This window comes from Mchenga conophoros, linkage group LG20, assembly GCF_057382185.1.
Source record: "Mchenga conophoros isolate Kocher_MC1m ecotype Shallow Benthic linkage group LG20, M_conophoros_male_GT1.1, whole genome shotgun sequence".
In the NCBI taxonomy this organism is placed as follows: domain Eukaryota; kingdom Metazoa; phylum Chordata; class Actinopteri; order Cichliformes; family Cichlidae; genus Mchenga; species Mchenga conophoros.
In genome coordinates, this window is record NC_140545.1 from 6,874,093 (window position 1) to 6,892,811 (window position 18,719).

General features: G+C 42.3%; 1 protein-coding gene across 1 annotated transcript in view; it reads left to right on the forward strand.

Moving 5' to 3' along the window:
- Positions 1 to 18,719, forward strand: part of prdm16 (PR domain containing 16) — a 172,646-nt gene that overhangs the window by 143,819 nt on the left and 10,108 nt on the right. The window contains 7 exon segments of the mRNA XM_085261087.1: positions 5,599 to 5,739; positions 10,673 to 10,775; positions 14,909 to 15,110; positions 15,191 to 15,356; positions 15,536 to 15,689; positions 16,261 to 17,905; positions 18,046 to 18,133. Coding sequence (XP_085117213.1) covers positions 5,599 to 5,739; positions 10,673 to 10,775; positions 14,909 to 15,110; positions 15,191 to 15,356; positions 15,536 to 15,689; positions 16,261 to 17,905; positions 18,046 to 18,133 — 2,499 coding nt within the window.

Below are 18,719 nucleotides of genomic sequence, written 5' to 3' on the forward strand. Positions count from 1 at the left end.
GCTATACCAGCTCATTCGTGGCCCGTCTGTTTATTTGTTACATTTTTTTTTCTCAGCACAAGTGAATTGGTGTTTGTTTGTTTGTTTAAGAACAGCGTGTGCATGAAAAGACAGGAAAGATGAGGCGCTGTGGTTCTGACAGATTAGGAGAAAAAGGAAAATGTGTGGTGTAGAGATGTGGAAGGCTGAAATCAATTTGTGCTGTTTGGACATAATCTCTGGCCTGACTATTTTTTTCTGGTTAAGAGGAATGAGTCATGCTTGACAAATACTGTCAACTTCATTGATCATGTTATTTCAGAGGCGTGCTGAAAAGAGCGCATTTCTCTGGTTGGTTACAGTGCTTGGTGAAAATATCATTTTGAGCTAACTGACTTAGTTTTTTTTTTAATTTCTTGTTATTTCTAATTTATCAATTTATCATTTTTAAGCATTTGATTTCATATAATTACTGTTATTTTTTTATTGGATCAAAATGCAGTCAGTAAGAGTTTGTGTGAGAAATGATGACAGTGTTCCTGATTGTTTTCTATGTTTTATATTATAAAAAAATAAGAAATTTGTAAACATTGTTGTTAAAAAGAACAGACAAGTGTATAAATGTGACAAAGGTGACACAAATAAAGAAGTAATAGTTGTTTTTTTTAAATAATTTTTTATGACGAGGAACATTGATTTATTTTGTTTACAACGTTTATTTGGGTACTAATAAATATTTCAACTCCCACGCTAACACATCAACAAATTTAGCGTTCCAATTTTACAGATATTATAAATAGTAACTTGAAATGCAATCACAGCTATATTTTTTTTTCATCACACCTCTTCATTTCCTCCTTCTCTTCTGTTTTGTTTTTCCACTTCCCTCACAGATCATCCTTACCCAGCTTAAGTCCACTGAAGTTTAATAAAATATGAAAAATTTCTTTTATTCCTTCCAGTCTTCTTTCTTCAGCGTAAGACGGTGCTCACTGGCAGGACCTCCTCCTGTGTCTCTCCACTTCTTACGTCCGCACACATAAACATGCACACAAATATGGACAGACACACTCTTTTAGATCACTGAGTGATGTAGCATGGTAGGTTCTTCTCCGTAGGCCCCCATCCATCACACACACACACACACACACAGTCACACACACCCACATAAGAATGAGCACAAACACACTGGAAGCTGTCATGATCTGTACTCTATCAACCACTTTATTAGCCTGCCAGTCTGTGCGTGTGTGTGTGTTTGTGTGCATGTTAAGAGGCCTCCCAACTGGAAACAGACCCAGAAAGGATACACACCCAACACACACACTTCTTTATTTCTTGTTAGTCTTCCTGCACCTTAATTTGTAACACCTCTAACAACCAGCTCCGCAGCCCACTTCACAGCCACTCAATCTGTCACTGCTCAGTTTCTATGACTGTCCTTTTTCTCAGGGTGAAACAGAGTGTATTAATGTGTGTGTTCATATGTAATTCTTTCTCTTTATACCACTTCTATTATCTACATCCACCATGGCCTTGTTTATATATTTAAAAATACATGTACAGCTGTAGAGAAGGAAGTTTTATTTCTACTTTGCGCTTGTTTTCACGCCAGGCTGCCCCCTGCCTCCTTTAAGTTGAACTGCACCCAATCCTCCATACCTTTCTTTTTCTTCGTTTATCTCTCTATCCTTCTTTTCTCTATATTTTCACACAAATCCAATCTAGATCGAGGAAGATCGATACTTAAAAAGAATCTGCTCCTTGTTCTTTCTTTTTCCTCCTTGAAACAATGTTTTTTCCATTTGTTGGCAACCTCCCCAGGACATTAGCAGATGAACCAGGAGAAAGTCTGCCATTCTCTACATGTTTAGAGTGCTTATTTCCATTTCCCAGAGCCAGAAAAACTTTCGATTCAAAGAAATCTTTCAGCTAACTTTTTTTTGAAAAAGATCCTGCTTAACTGCCTGGTTCCTTCTTTAATACCGGAACCAATGTGTTAGTTTTGTTGGTCTGAAAAATGGCAAATCAGTATGGCTCGCTCATCTCCTATCCTCCAAAAACCTTGAAACAAAAACAAACGTTTCTCTATTTTCTTTGGTCCTCTACCACACGTGTATACAAATGCATGCAAACAAGGGTGTGTTCACACGTTGAACACCACATCAGTGTGCAACGGAGCACTAAGATCACACTTTGTAAAAATATTCCCTCAGAGACACACAATAACCCAGGAGTTATGTCTCACATGCTTCTATCTCAAGCTCACATCAAAATCACAATCACCACTGCACTCCGAGCTGCCATTTCCATTTTCTGTCCTTCGTCAAACAGAAAATAATATATACCTTGTCACCAACGTCTACCCGTACAAGCAACTTTCCGCCACTAATTCAGCCCAGTGCAGCACACACATCCGTCAGATATAACTGGCGGAGGAGAGGGCATGCCGAGACAGCCATTAAAGGTTCCTAGCTGTCAAAGGTTCCCCTTTGTGTTGTGAGGAGAGGTATAAGTGTCGTGCTCTTATCAGAGCTTCCTGTGGAGTTTGCTCTGCATCCTGTCCACTTAGAGCTGCTTCTCTTTCAGTGAAGTCTCATTGTGTCTCTGTGCACATGAATGTGTTGGTGTGTGTCTGTGTGTGCATGCTGTCAAGTGAGTCATTTTGTAATACTGTTCATAGTATAGGTCAAGTTCTGAAATTGCTTTTCTTAAAATGTTTTCAGTGAGAGTAGTGCAGTATATCAGTGATGTAGAAGTAAATGAATGTGTGAACAAACATACTAGGTAAGATGGATCTTTGTCCTTTAAAAATACATTATTGTATGAATACAACTTCCACAATCTCAGTGATTAAATATAATTACAAAATCTACAAATACCAAAGCAATAAATAGATGGTTTTACAATAAACCGGTTAATTGTGTATGATCTTTGGTAAAAGATCGAAGGATATTCAAGAGAATCTTTAAGAGGTTGAGATCAAAATAATTTACCAGCTCATTCTCCTTTTGAACAAATGAGAAGAACTGAAAACTGAGTGATAAGATTAAGGCACAGCTACCATACATTCAGCGGAGATGGGTTTGGTAATATAAAGACTTTTTCTGATATCATTACACCTACAGTGTCTGCATTCTAATCACTGAGAGAAGCTTTGGGGAAATCTTTGAGTAGCCGAGTTTTTTTTTCGCTCGCTTTGTTTGGTTGAAATTTGTTCACACGTGGAGTTGATGATTTCCAGCCGGGTCCTCCTCCTCCTCCTCCTCCATGTTACATGTGGATGGAGGAGGTTGAATGGGTGAAAAAAGGTAAAGGTAAATAAACAAACAATCAGCCGCAAGCTTGTTCTGGCTCTCCTTCTCTGTTGCCCCTCATTTGAAGCCTTATAAATCAGGCCTCCACCCCGAGACAGGGTGTTAGCAGGCCTCCCAGACTACACACATACAGGAACACACACAGGTCTGCTGCTCATTAAATCCACGATCAGATCTGTGTGTGTGTGTGTGAGAGAGAGAGAGTGATGTAGTAGAGTGTGTGTGTGTGGGGGGGGGGGGAACGACAAAATGAGAGGGTATGAATACAACTATGCCCAACATGTAGACATTGCAGTGTTCACATGTGCCCAAAAAGAAACTAATAACCGCACACACTGTACACCTGGATCACAGCTTTTCTCCATGTGTTCATAAAACACCTAAGATACCTGTTGCAGCTACCTTGTAATCTCATGACAAGTGCACTTTGATTCCACCAGCAGCAGAAAATATATTGGGTGGAAGACTAGGTGTGTGTGTGTGTGTGTGTGTGTGTGTGCGTGCGTGCGTGCGTGCGTGTGCGTGTGCGTGCGTGCGTGCGTGCGTGCGTGCGTGTGTGTGTGTGTGTGTGTGTGTGTGTGTGTGTGTGTGTGAGCATGTCACTGACTGCTTTCACACACAAAATGAAGGCCTTGCCTTTGTCAGGCCAAGTGCTTGGACTTTAAAGTGCACAGTGAGGAGACAGTAGCTGTAGATCTGAGGAGCATGAGGAATAGAGAAGATTTTTTCATTGGCTTGTTCAGTTGACATGATTATGTATATATATATAGGGCTTTTGAATATCTGAGAATGCATAGAAGCAACCGATTTGCAGTAAACTGTCTCTTTCCACACTCTTACAAACACACAACCAGCAGCTACAGCTTTCGTTCTAGCCTCGCTGAACGGCGTTTTCAAACACCTTTAGGTTTTAATATGTATTTTCAGCCAAGGCGCTAACAGGCATCATTGTTCTAAAGAAGGCGCAGTTACTGTAGTTACTTCGGTAAACTCACACCTTGGCTTGAAAGTAGCACGGCAATGCTGTTACATGAAGCTGTTGCCTTAGCCGTGCATACGTGCATTCGCCTAAAACAGTTGCCGTATTTGTACAAGCACGCACATCACATGGCGTTTCTTCCACACCTCCATCCAGACCCTTTACATATTTACTCACCAGACTTGGCACCTGCACCCCCGCCCACAAAAATACACCTTCCGCGTGCATTCAACAACAAGAACATAGGCCTTCACACTTTACGAGCTGGAGGGGAAAAAACATGAGCATGGCTTTAGAAAAGCAGGCAGTTAGAGAAGTTCGCGAACCTTGCACATCTAAAAATGTCAGAGGGTTTGTTGGTTCTTCTCCATCACACCTCGATTTCCTTCAGCAGGCATTTGACTGTGATTAAAAGTGCACCGTGTCATACTAGAAGTCAGGGCTGAACTCAAGCCAGGCTGATTGGTGGTTGTAATTAGAGGAGTTGCTCAGTCTCAGGCCAGGTCTTCCTGGAGGATTCACACAGGCTCAGTATCACATCAGCTATGTGGAGAAGAGCCCGGTAGTTTCTGCCAGCTCCAGATTTCCCAGAACCGACCAACTTCACCAAGCAAACACAAATTTCCACCACCAAAGATTCCTGCAATTTCTGGTTCTGTTTCATATATGCGCAAATTTCTGTCTAATATAAAAAGAAATGAGAGTTTTATTGCAAAATTGCTGTCTTTCCAAAATTGTCATTATTTTGCATTTTACTTCAGGAATCAGTTTAGATTGGGAGCCTTTATTTCTCATTGCTATAAAGCTATAAAGCTATAAAGCATGGTTAGTCGCTCCTGGTTTTCCCCCTCACTCTTCACTTCACAATGAGCCCCTCTTCTGTTCTTCTGCTCCTCCTCTTCCTGCTCCACCACTACCTCCATCCTCCTTCATTCTCTGTGAAAGCAGGTAACATGAAACCCACTCTTGGAGTCTCAAGGGTCTGCAGGGGCTACAAAGGGTGATCAATATGTGCCAGGGAAAGTCTTTAGACAAGTAAAAGACACCGCCGTTTGTGTACTCCCTCCTCTTTTCCCTCTTTCCTCTTCTTGTTGTTGGGATTGACAAGGTTAGATGGCCCTAACACCCACTGACATGTTAGCTCTGTGTACCTTAAAGTTAAATGACATCAAACCCTTGGCCCACACACAAATATTTAATCCATGTAAACACACCAACTGCATAACTACACTAAAAATCACTTGATTAAATCAAGTCAATTGAATAGTCGTTGAAAAAGTCTGTTTTTTATTTTTTAATATCTAACCTGTTGCTTTTCAACAGGTGGTGGATGACATGGGCAACGTGAAGTTTGCACTGGACACGGGACCAGATGCCGCCGGCAACAGCTGGCTCAAATACGTCCGCTCTGCCCCGTCATTTGAGGAGCAGAACCTCGCCGCCTGTCATCTCACAGGAGACCAGGTGAGTGCCATGACAACATTGTCCAAGTTGAATCCGTAGTCCAGATACGGCCTGTCAGAAATAGGCCAAGATGAGTGGGGGGCCGAGATGAGTGGGGGGCGGCAGTTATTCCTTCCCGTCTACTAAGAGTAAATGCTGGCTTGATGTGTGTGAATGAGTGTTTTTGTGTGTGTGCGCTGGAGAAACGTGTGTGCTAGTAATGACCAAGGAATGGCTCCATTGTGTGTCTGTGGCTGGGATGGTTGCCAGTGCTGTTAAGAACTGACCCATGTAAAGAGGCTGAGGAATAGTCTGACACTCCTGAGTCCCATAATAACCGTTATCCAAAGCGCAGTCTTCTTCTGTGGCGGCAGCAGTTTCTCTTTTTGCTTCTTATCACCCAAACACCCCCACCCACCACCCCCTTCTCGCTTTCTCTTTCTCTCTCAGACCTAAGTGAGCTGTATCGGATCCTTTTGGAAAGATGCCCAGCCATTGCCTATAAAACCCCAACTGCTTAACTAGGCCCTAACCCTAACCCCATGCAATGTGTGTACCACAACTTACACTGCTGCAACGTATTAGCATAATTCTCCATTTTTGTTTATAACACAGAGACAGTTTTTCTTTTTATTTTTGCTACATTTTGCTCTGCTGACTCTTGTCCCAGTTTCTGCAAATTAAATACTGGTGCTGTTATTTAATACGCATTTCACTGTCAATTCAATCTGCTTCCAAAGAAGAACCGAGGATGGGAATCTTAAGTGAGATGACACCAGAAGCTAAGCAGCATGACAGTAGCCAGATCCGCCCGTATGATTCGTCTGCGTGTTTCCACATTCTCGTCACTCCGCTCTCATTTGTTTTCTAATCCCTGCCTACGCGGCCCTTCCTGACTCCGTCTCCAGCCGCCTGTTTCTTGCCGACTCTGTCTCCTTTCTCTATCCTGGTGTCTTGATCTGCCACCTGTCACCCTGTCACACCAAGGGGACAGGCTGGTGTGTCCATTTAAGCTTCAGACATTAAGTCTGACCGATAGAGAGAAAGGGGGCTTGGTACCAGGCGTAAGAGACTGAACGCACGGGGGCCTCCGAGATTGACAAGCACCAATTGGCTGGCAACACCAGCCCGCCTAATCCTTTTAAGATTTTCACATCAGTGCCCCCTGCCACTGCCACACAATGTCAAAGAAAGAATCAGGGCACCAGAGAAAATTGTGGAGAATTATCGGACCACGAAAAGGCCACGTGCACGATTGCTTTTTGATGTGTTTTGCAGTTGTTTGTACTTAGCGAACGGCTTTTGCTTTTGTTTGCTTGCCCAGTTGTTTGGTGTAGTGGCTCGCAGGTATGACCCTATCATTTATTTACAAACACAACACAAACACACACACTCACACACACACTTATGTGCAGCCACTCAGTGCTAAAATGTATAATTTAAGAGACCATTCACTGATTTTTCTTTTTTCTTTCTGTCTTTTTTTATAACTGCATGCACAATACATGAGTTTATGGAAATATGTGCACACTAGGCAAATTCAAATGCAGGCAGTAACCTTTTAAAGAGCAAGAGGAGAAGTTATGGGGTTGTTTGTCATTAATGATGCAAGATGAACAAATGTGTGCATGACTGATCATAATTCAGACATTTGTGGCCGTGCATTAATTTGGCATTGTTTTTATAGATTTGTCTCCATTCTGTCAGGTGATTCCACGAGTTTCATTCAAAGTATTGTGGATTTCTTATTTTTTCTTATTTTTTCATTCGGATTGAATGTGGCTCTCTGTGTAAGCATCTACAGACAACTGTATCAATTACATTCTTCTCAGTTAAAATCCATCCAAAATGTGTGCCTCTGTGTGTACGTGCACCTAAGTGAGATTGTTCTCATTCATTTATAACCCCAAACAATTGGTCAAAATGGGTTTGCAAGTGTGCCCATTCACTTTTTCAAAGGCCAAGTTGCACTGAGAGGTGGAAACAGCTGAGAGAGCTATGAGTGGCATGTGAGATGGGTGGGTAGCTGATGGGGGGTTTAAGGAAAAGATGAACCTTGTCCACCTTCTTGTCAACTTTTCATCTTTTGTGTTTTGGAGTGAAGCCCTTTCCAGTGCTGTTTGATCTGCCCTTCTACCCCTGGACGGATCCATCAATTCGTAGAGACAAGCGTGCATGTGCAAGTGTGTGTGTGTGTGTGTGTGTGTGTGTGTGTGTGTGTGTGTGTGTGTGTGTGTGTGTGTGTGTGTGTGTGTGTGTGTATTAGGCCACAGTAGGGGATTGTTGTGGACCCCTATGGCTGGCATTGATCGATGAGGCATCTGTCTGCTGAACACTGGACAGAGATGGGAAGAGGTCAAGACAAGTCTATGTGATCAGACCTTACTGTAGGACACACACACATACAGAGAGAGAGAGAGAGAGAGAAAGAGAGACCGAGTAAGAGAAAAGGCAAAAGAAATATTCAAATTAGACATCCAAATATTAATTAAGAATGTAATTAAACCCTCTTAATTATTAACTGACTTGTATTCTTTGAAAGGAAAAAAGTGTAATATTTTCTGATAATGTTGCAATTAATAATCTTGACATAAAACCGGGAAGATGTGTCATTAATATCATAAATTAAACTACACATAAAAGGGCTGCAACATAAATTAAGCATAAAAAATAGAAATTAAAAAAAGGACTTTTAGGGATATTGCGACGCTGTTCATTGTTTTTTACCTCAGTGCCCACACTCGTGTCTGAACGGGTTTTATTTGTTTTGTTTACCCGCTGTAAATACGATTTAATAAATATTTGAAAAATAATAGCAATATCCGTAATCGATATATTTTTTTCGTCAAAATAACTTTACGACGTCACACAAGCCTCATAAAAATCGAAATTCTATTTTTTTTATGTTTTATTAAAATGCGATCTTAAACCATTCAACTCTGTCAAATTTTCTTTTCTTCAACAATTCTTCTTTTTTTCTTTTAGATTAAAAAAAAATCTAAGCGGCAATGAGATTATGCTCAGACCACAAAAGTGAAGCACGAAGCAAAACTTAAACTAAGAAAATAAATAAATAAATAAAAAGGCCTGCTGTGTGTCTGTGTGTCTATTTGCTTTTTTAAGCATGTGTTCGGCCTATAGTGTGTGTGCCTGTGTGTGTTTGTGTGTTAGAGTGACCGACAGAATGACTGCTTTATCTATTATTTACATCAATAGTAGATTTATCAAGCGGCCAAAGCGGCGGCTGGGATCGGAGATGCGGGGAGGGGTCTGTGCCGCAGATCCCTCAATCCTTTTGGCTGGAGATAAGACGAGGAGGAGTGGCCGACGGGTAACCGAGAGAGCACTAAGGGGCAACAGGGAATCACTAATGAGAGAGAGAGAGAGTCAGAAAGAGAGAGAGAGAGAGAGAGAGAGAGAGAGAGAGAGAGAGAGAGAAAGAGTGAGGGAGAGACTCATCATCATCATCAAAGACGCGCTCACTGACTAGATTAGAGAGTAACCCAGGAGAGGAGCGTCAGGCTTCATCCAACCAAACGGAGCGATCACCGACCGTCTGCAGCTCTTCCCGACCGACCCGCGACCCCTTCTCCCCGGCCTTGTGCGCTCTAGCGCCCCGGTCCATCTCGGGCAGACCTACTATGGGTTGTGTCGCCAACTCCACCGGGACTGAAGTGCTACTGCAGCTGGAGGCTCTCCGCAGCGCCGCGCAACTTTCTCAACTGTTCCGTCTCACGGAGAAAAGAAAGGTCAGGTCGAAAAAGCATAGAGAGACAGTAGCCTATTTGTGGTAAATATAATACGCTGTAATAATAATAATAATAATAATAATAATAATAATAATAATAATAATAATAATGCGTGTAGTTTTCGTTGCTTTTAGGCCTTTGCTCTTTGTCTCCTCTCTCTCATCTGACGAGCGCTAAGTCTTAAAAGTTACTTTCCCAGCCTCTCTGTATGTTTGTGTGTGTATGTGTGAAAGAGTGCTTCTGTCCGTCTTGTTGTGGTGACAGTGTACAGCTGGTGCAGAGCGCCCCCATGCGTTCACAGATCACGCCTGAAGTTGTTTGCGCTGTGTCATAATAATTGGGATGCACAGAGCTGCAACATGTAAAGAAGTGCCATTTAAAGATGATTATTTAAAAAAAAAGAACTTTGAATGTTATTTATCATCTTTATAATTTATTTATTTCTTTATTTGTATTTTGTGAATCGAGATTTAAGCTCAGCTTGGTTTCCTGTACTGTTGGTTTAGGCCTCGGCTCTGACTTACCTTTAAATACTTCAACTTGAATCCGATTTCTGTTGTATTGAACGAAAACTGGGAAAAAATGAAACCCAAGTGTCCAGCAGTAAATTATGTCCGAGCAAACTTGTCAAATGACCTCAATAAAGTGATTTGTCGCGTGCAGTTAAAGACCCGACATTTCCCGGTTTGCTGCAGCTGTAAAACAAAAACGCACGACAGAAGCGGGGCTGTTTATTTTTGCTATGACATTTTTTTTGTAACAAATGCGTTTGTCTGGATTTCTTATATAATTCTTTCGGGTGTTTATTTATTTTTTAACAAGAGTGCAGATCACGTTTCCATCTGTAACAGAAACCAACATTTACGTATTTCCGTTCGTTTTATTTCACAAAGTTCGGGTAAATTTGCAATTAAACAAACAGCTGATTGTGTTGTGAAATAAAAGGAGGGGGGGGGGGTTATGTTAGTAAAATGAATTGTTTAATGTTGTGAACAGATCAGAATCAATTATGTTCCAATAGGAGGATAATGTATCTTACTTTATATATTTGTAATACCCCCGTTACCAGCCATATTATTAGAATAATATTGGGTTTCACGCGGGCCCTGAGCTGCGACAGTAAATATATAGGGGGCCAGACTTATTAATCCTTTCCTGACCTAAGTTAAAGTCTCCCTTGCCTTTCTCTCTCTCTCTCTCTTCAGATTTATTATAAAGCTGTCCGGGACATTGAAGCAGGGGAGGAGCTCTTAGTGTATATGAAGGACGGTATTTTCCCTGAGGGATCCATGGCACCCAACCTACAAGGTAAGATTAATGCGCGTCATTAGCGCACGTTTTAAACAAACTCCAACCTGCATCCCGTGCCGCTTTCGCGGTCAACACACTCCATAACTGGGGGAAAAAACACCACTTCTCCCTCCAAGATTTTTTCCCTACTCAAGAAATGTGAATTATTCGAACCATAAATTTCCAGGATGGAATTAAATCCCGCATTAAAGCATATGGTTGAAGGCCGTTTTGGATCTGTCATTTAAAATAGGCTTGCCAATATAGAAAGGATACCCGTAAGAGTCTGGTCTGAATTGTGCTCTTTTACAATGCTGCAATATAATGGGCCTCTTTGCCTGAAATGCTGTATTAGGGCGTCAATTGGCACTTGTCATATTCCATCCTATGCGAGTAGAAATTTTCTGTTGACGGAAAGCTAAGATCAAACAGAAATTACTCGGTAGCCGTGCATATTATTAAGAACACATTATGGGAGCAAAGGGAGAAAAAAAACGTCCATAGGTGGAGCAAGAGGGGGAGATGGATTAATGGCGTTTAGTCGGGAAATATTAGTTAAAACGTTGACTCGTTTCAACCACCTCAGGTCTTCATCAGAGTGAAAACCTTCAAACAAACACCTTAGTGCTGGAAATGTAAGGAAATCGCCATAAAACGGACTGGCATCAGAACACTATTACTATCCTAAAAATGAAAATAAATAAACAATAGGGTGAAAATTGCAAGTCAAGAGTTTAATTAGTGTCTCCCCGGTGTGCAACTTTAAGAAGGCTGTTGGTTTGAGACGGTTTACAGTCTACTTCCTCGGTCAAACTTGGATATATAGTTATGAGGTTTCCGTTACAGCGGTTTTTTAGGCAGTCGGCCTTTCTGATGGATTGTTCATTGACTTCTTTTCCAGTCCCCCCACCTCAGCAACCTGCCATTGTATTGGTGTTCAGCAAAACAGTCTAATCAGGAGTTTCCATTGAGATGGCATTGTATATTTATGTTCGCTCACTCTGCCTGCCTGGCGTTTCTCCGTGCGTCGAAGCGACTTCTCTGTAGCGATTTCAACCCCTGGGAATCCCGTGTTCCGACTGAAAAGAAAGGGGGAGAGATGCCTCTGTCTAACCTGTTTAAGTTGTTTCTGTGTGTAATTTAATTAGTGCTTAAAAATAATGAAGAGAAAGCTACAAAGCAGATCAGGTATGATCAGAAGCAATTTTGAGATTGAAAAATTACCTGTGAGTTAATTGAATATGCTAGAGCTTGAAGCTTTTTTAGTCTCATTGTTGAATTAGTTAAAGATTATACACAATATAAATAAAATCGTTCCCTTTATTTCTTTCTTTTAATACATTTCTGTGCATTTTATTATGACCCTTTCTTTAGATCTTGTGCCGTAAGTGCTTCGTTACACCTTCTTTTACACTGTCCTCTTGAAATTGGCTCACATTTCAAAGTGCGTCACATTTCTAGGTGCTCTCATCCACCCTTCTCCTCTCTGACTGGGTAACCTGATTCACTGTACTCACTGCCTTTCAACCGTGCCCGCCTATGTCAGACTGAATATGTCCAATATTTTATCTCGTAATCTAACTTGGACAGCTGTTCACTTTTCTTTCAAACTTTACTTAAGCGGAAAAGGGTCCGTAGTTCCGCTGCGTTTTCTTTAAACATCTTGGACTTATTGTGCCGAAGTGCTGTTGTCAGGTAACATTGTTTTGTTGTGTTTCCAGTCTTTCTGGAACCACAGATGAAAAAAAGAAAATCTGATTACTGTTACTTGTCATTGATTAGAAAATTGTGGAGGGAGAACAAGATGTTCGTGAGATGCTGTGCAGTTCACCAGCTCCCCACCACTACCCTGCATGATGCACAGTTTATGCACAGGTCTCAGTGCCAAAGATGAAGGGGAGGGAGGGGGGATACAGGAGCAAAGAAAGCTATATTATTGAAAAGAAGCAGATTGACATGTTGTAGGAGTGTGTCAAAGATGGAGCACGCTTATACATGATTTGTTGAATTCATCTGCCTGTAAGTATGCGCATGAGGGAGGCAGACAGAGAGAAAATTTCACCTGCCAAAATGTCTGTGTCAGGGCCAAAGTATTTGGCTTTGTGTGTTGTGTAAGAGAGAGCTGAAGGCACACAGAAAAGAACATGTAACATACAGATGGTTTAGTGTTTAAAGATGCTTACAGTATATGTGAATCAGCAACACTGAAATAGAAGGATGAGCAGCGATTCAAAGTCATCTCACCGTTGTGATGATCGCATCTGATTTGTTTTTCCTGTCTCCCTGCATTTGTGCGAGCAAGGGAGTGAGGCAGTGGGGTTGAGCAGGAGTTTGGCAGTGCAGCTCTGTTCTCTGTGTCCAGCTTATCGGAGAAGGAATTTGAAGTGGAGGACTTGAGGAGTCCCCTGAGACCTCACCCATGCTCCCAGATTAGCTGCTAAACTGCACATAATTGTGACTCCCTTCGTCTCCCAGAGAGCTATTAGTCTCCACTTTAACCTCCCCACCCCCCCTCCACAAAACCCACACAAGCCAGACTTGCTGAAAAAACACAGGCACACCGAAATGCACATGCAAGTACCTTTGCATATGTGCATCCTAACATTCAAGCACGCACCTGAGTGTCCTTTTAGGTGTTTCCTTTCATCTTTTATTACTTGTGTTCCTTTTTCCTAGAGGGTACTTGAAGGCCCTTGCTGTATATGAACCATGTCTTTATTTTATTTTATTTTTTGTCCAAAATATTTTCCACTCTTAAATGTCGCAGACAAAAATTATTTTGAGTTGTTTGTGCTGCACAGGCAATCATACCCAACCCTCTCACAGTAAAATGCTCGCTCCCTGTGAAATACGTCCACACAGTGGTGTCAAAGTGGCTAGTTAGTTTAGTGTTTGAGCTCTGTGTAATGGTCCATTGACCAGAAGGTCATTTATCCTTCTCCCCAAGGTTAGACACATTGATGTTGCTACACTAATGCCCTTTTAATGTGTCCAAGAAGTTCCAGCTGGATAAACGGCCACATGCAGTAGAAAGCAGGTGAGCCATGCACTGTAAGTCATTTTGGATAAACTCATTTAGTACAGCTTGAATTGATGGATGGGTGTGTGTGGCATGTTGGGACACCTGGGGGGCCGACTCAGACGCTGGCTGCTTGGGTCATGCCAAAGAGGGTATGGCAGGTTGGCGCTGAAATCACCATGGGGTCGGCGCCACCGTGGCCCTGCTTACCTCTGTTCATTTTGGCTCATTTTGGAAACATAAGCACACTTACACACACACACACACACACTCGTGCGCGCGCACACACACACGTGTACACTTGTTTATGCATTTGCACACAGACACTCCGCTGGGCTTTCCCCTGATCTGTTGAACTTGGCGTCGGACTCAGGAACTTGCTATTGAAAGAGCTGGTCCGAGTTTTATGCATTTGACCTTGTTGGTGAGAAGTATTGTAAAGGTTATCAACATGGAAGGGGAAGACCAGCCCCTATTGTTTCCTCTGTGTGCTATTACACCAACACTCTAAAGCAAACACTTGTTTTAACAAGTAATTAACAGTTTTAATGACGGTTACATTTCACTGCTAATTGATTTCCATTTTATGGGGTTGTTTTTACCATTTGTTAATAAACCTGTCTATACAGCTGCGACTGAAACACAAAACAAGATGAGATTCTTCTTTTTGCTGAGTGTTATTATCAGTTTTTATCTTTCTATACATTTTAGACAATTGGTTCTGCATCTCTGCCAACATGAGTTGGCATACTAAGATGCAAATAAGCTTATTTTGCATTGCACATTTTGATAGTGTGTTGAATCTGATAGCGAAAAATGTTGTATTTTTTGCACAGATTAAAAGCACAATTAAATGTCAGCAATTAGCGCTGCTTGTAGGTGGTCTTAGCTTGTAATTAAAATGTTGACAATTTGACAAAGTTACAAAAGTTACAAAGTTACAAAAACTAATTATTAATCATTTCTATTTACTTAAAAATTCCTACATCAATAGTGAAACTTCGGAAAAGGTTATGACGAGAAATGTTTTTTTTTAATTCATATCTCTTACGTACATGTTTGATGTATTATACATATAGAAAGCTGTGTTGTGGCTAAACAAACCCTTGTGTATGGGTGTGTTTGCGTGCAGACGAGCAGATGTACCGCTGTGAAGACTGTGATGAGCTGTTCTCCTCAACACTTGAGCTGCGGCGGCATCAGAAGTATTCATGCTCCAGTGCTGGCTCCATCTTTGACGCACTAAGAGACGACTTCAAACAGGAACGTGAGGACAGCGACGATCCTGTCCATGAGTGTAAAGACTGTGAGAAGATCTTTCCCAATGAGTACAGGTGAAGTTCAGCCCATTCATTGTGCTACAAATGTGATTCATTGACTGATTTGCTGATGAGTTTGTGTTTTCTCAATCAAGTCTGGGACAACACATGATAGTTCACACAGAAGAGAGGGAGTACAAGTGCGACCAGTGCCCCAAAGCCTTCAACTGGAAGTCCAACCTCATCCGTCACCAGATGTCACATGACAGTGGCAAGCGCTTTGAGTGTGAAAACTGTGATAAGGTACAGCATACCCGCCACGTAAGTTGTGCACAGGACACACAGGCTTTATTTGTTAGTAGTTCTTTAAGAAGACAGAAATGAAAAGTCTGCTTATGTTTTTACAAAATACAAAAAGGGGAATTTTGTGTAATTTTTTTAGCATTGTTAGTCATGGCATACCTTGCATTTTTTTTTTATACACTTGTTTTAAATTTCAGGTGTTCACAGATCCCAGTAACCTTCAGCGTCACATCCGCTCTCAACACGTGGGGGCCCGCGCTCACACATGCCCTGAATGTGGCAAGACCTTTGCCACCTCGTCAGGCCTCAAGCAGCATAAGCACATCCACAGTAGTGTCAAACCCTTTAGCTGTAAGTAAGGGCTTCGGAAGTTAATGATCACCTTTTTCATAACAATTTATTTATTTGAGACTTTTTTTTCCTACCTCGTTTAACCTCACTCATTATCCAGTCTCTCTTTTTTTTCTATGTACACCAGCTTGTTTGCAGGCACAAAGGTCGTATTTGCCCTGCAATAAATTTCATTATACAATGTGAATAATAGATTTGATCTGGTTACCTAAGCTCTTTTTTGTCAAACTTAAAACAACATGACAGACCTTAAATTGGAAATGGAGTGTTTTACAGTAAGGGGGAAAAAAAACAGCCCTCACATATGTATTTTATTTATTTTATCTGTTACATGTGTGCAGTAATTATTTGGAAGTAAAATATATACAAACTAAATCAAGACCACTTTTTTTCAGATTGTGTAAGTTATCCTGTCCATACGAACCAGCTCCTTCCTTTCCTAAAACCTTTTTTTCAACAGCCGTTTACATTTAAATGTTCATGTTACTGTTGCTTTGGTATACAAAGTTAGAGACAGTGTTAAAACTGGTTTAACTAGGCCCTGGTGGGCTGCATCTTTTTGTTCCCCCAGGCGAGGTGTGCCACAAATCCTACACCCAGTTCTCCAACCTCTGTCGCCACAAGCGTATGCATGCTGACTGCCGCACCCAGATCAAATGTAAAGACTGTGGGCAGTTGTTCAGCACTACCTCCTCCCTCAACAAGCACCGTCGCTTCTGTGAGGGCAAAAACCATTATGGCTCTCCAGCAGGGATGTTCAACCCTGGCATCCCCATGAGCTCCAGCCCAATCATGGCTAAGGCTAAGTCCCACCATCCCCACCTTTCTGGTTTAAACCAGTCAGGTTTAGGCTTCACTGACTACTTTCCTTCCCGACCTCATCCTCATGCTGGCTTGCCCTTCTCCCCAGGACCCCACGGCTTCCCATCCCTCCCACATGGTTTCCCAGGTATTTTTCCCCCATCGCTATATCCACGACCTCCTTTATTACCGGCCAGTCCACTGATAAAGAGCCCGCTGAGCAGCAGTCAGGAGGTGAAGCTGCCTCAGAGTCCTCTAGATGCTCCTCCATTGTCTCTAGTTAGTTCCACAAATGGCAATGGTGTTAACAGTTTGAGTCAGCACGAAGACAAAGAGAAGGAGAATAAACTGGATTTGTCTTCTAGTGGAGAAGCCAAACCAAAATCAAAGATGGCAGATATGTCTGACGGTAGTGACCTTGAAGATGTCAATACCACAAGTGGGACAGATTTGGACACCACCACAGGTACTGCTTCAGGGGACGGCTCTGACCTGGAAAGTGATGGAGAGAGTGAGCGTGAGAGAAGTGGTAAAAGAAGGAAGCCGTCTGGCACTGTATCAAGCCAAGAGGCACACCAGTTAGAAGACACAAACCGTGCATTGATATCAGCCATGTCTAGTTCAGGGAACCTGTCGATTGATCGTCCGTTTCTTGCTTCTGCATCGCAACACTCCTTCTTCCCCCCACCCGATGAGCAAGCCCTCCCGCCCACAACCACCACAAATTCCAATGCAGCCACCACTGATTCCATAAAAGCCATCGCTTCTATTGCAGAGAAATATTTTGGTCCAGGTTTGATTGGACTTCATCAGGAGAAGAAGATGGGTCCACTGCCCTATCATTCCATGTTTCCCTTCCAGTTCCTGCCCAACTTCCACAACTCCCTCTACCCTTTTAGTGCTGATCGGGGTGCTCTCAATCCTAGCATGTTTTTTAAAGCAGAGCCCAAGTCACCTCGTGAGCAACTGCACAAAATGGTTTCTAGTTCCCCGGCAGCTCCTGCTCCCACAGCAGAATCACCGTTCGATCTCACCACAAAACCCAAGGAGGCCAAGATAGCTCCTTCAACACCAACAAACACCTCAAACCCCAACAATAGTACTGGGAGCAGTAGTGGACATTTAGCAATATCTAGCAGTGAAGAACAGCCATTGGACCTCAGCATTGGCAGCCGGAGCCGAGGGAGTCATAATGGTGTGCCAGCTGAGCCCCATAATCGAAAGAACCACATCTATGGAGGTGGAAAAGGGGTCTCAATCAAGGATGAAACTCCATCTGGTTTTCCACACCCTCATTCACAGTCTTTGCACCAATCAACCATCACCCAGCACCAGCAGCCCCAGGCACAGCCACACCAGCCACCACCACTGCACTATGCCAAGCCCTCAGCATTCTTCATGGACCCCATATACAGGTATTTCAGCCCGGATTAGACCAGACACTTCCACAACCAACATCAAGGCGTTTTTGTAGATGCATTGAAGAATATGAGGTTGGGCATTCTAGATGAAGTTTGACCTTGGTACGTAACCCTCTGCCTTGATATTGGTCCAGCAGGGTGGAGAAGAGGAAGCTACTCGACCCGGTAGGAGCTCTGAAGGACAAGTTCCTCCGGCCCTCGCCGCCACTCTTCCATCCCCAGGTACATAGTGCACACATGACCTAGCTTGGTTTGAGACTATTCTTTTTAAGAAACAGTAAATGCTACGTGCACATTAAACTGAAAGTACACCAAGAGACTAACAAGCAGGGGAATTGACCGCCAGGTATTGCATACAAGCTGATTATTCCCAGATAGTATTGACTATTATTTTCAAACTATGTATTATGTGAAAATACCTCACTCCTGCCTCCCACGCTGCTTAAACCTGAATTGATAGGACCCAAGCGCCATCATTCCAAAGTGTTGATGTTATTTTCTCAAGGGTTCTGTATGATTTCTTCCTTTGTTTACGGAATGGCGCCTGTGTACCTCGTCAGCTTTACCTTTTTTCAGAAGACACAGCCTGTTATCGCTGCCCTTTGATAATCAGTCACATTGTTCCACTGTCCCCAGACCTTCCCCACCTCTACATATCTTGATTACAAGCAATGATAGTATTAATAAAAGAGAGAATAATAACCATTTGAATTGTAACAAACTGCCTCTCTTGGCCACGCTAATCTTAGTTGTGGCATTGTTTCATGTAGTGGGAGCCCACAGGCAAGCTAATAACTCAAACCCCTCA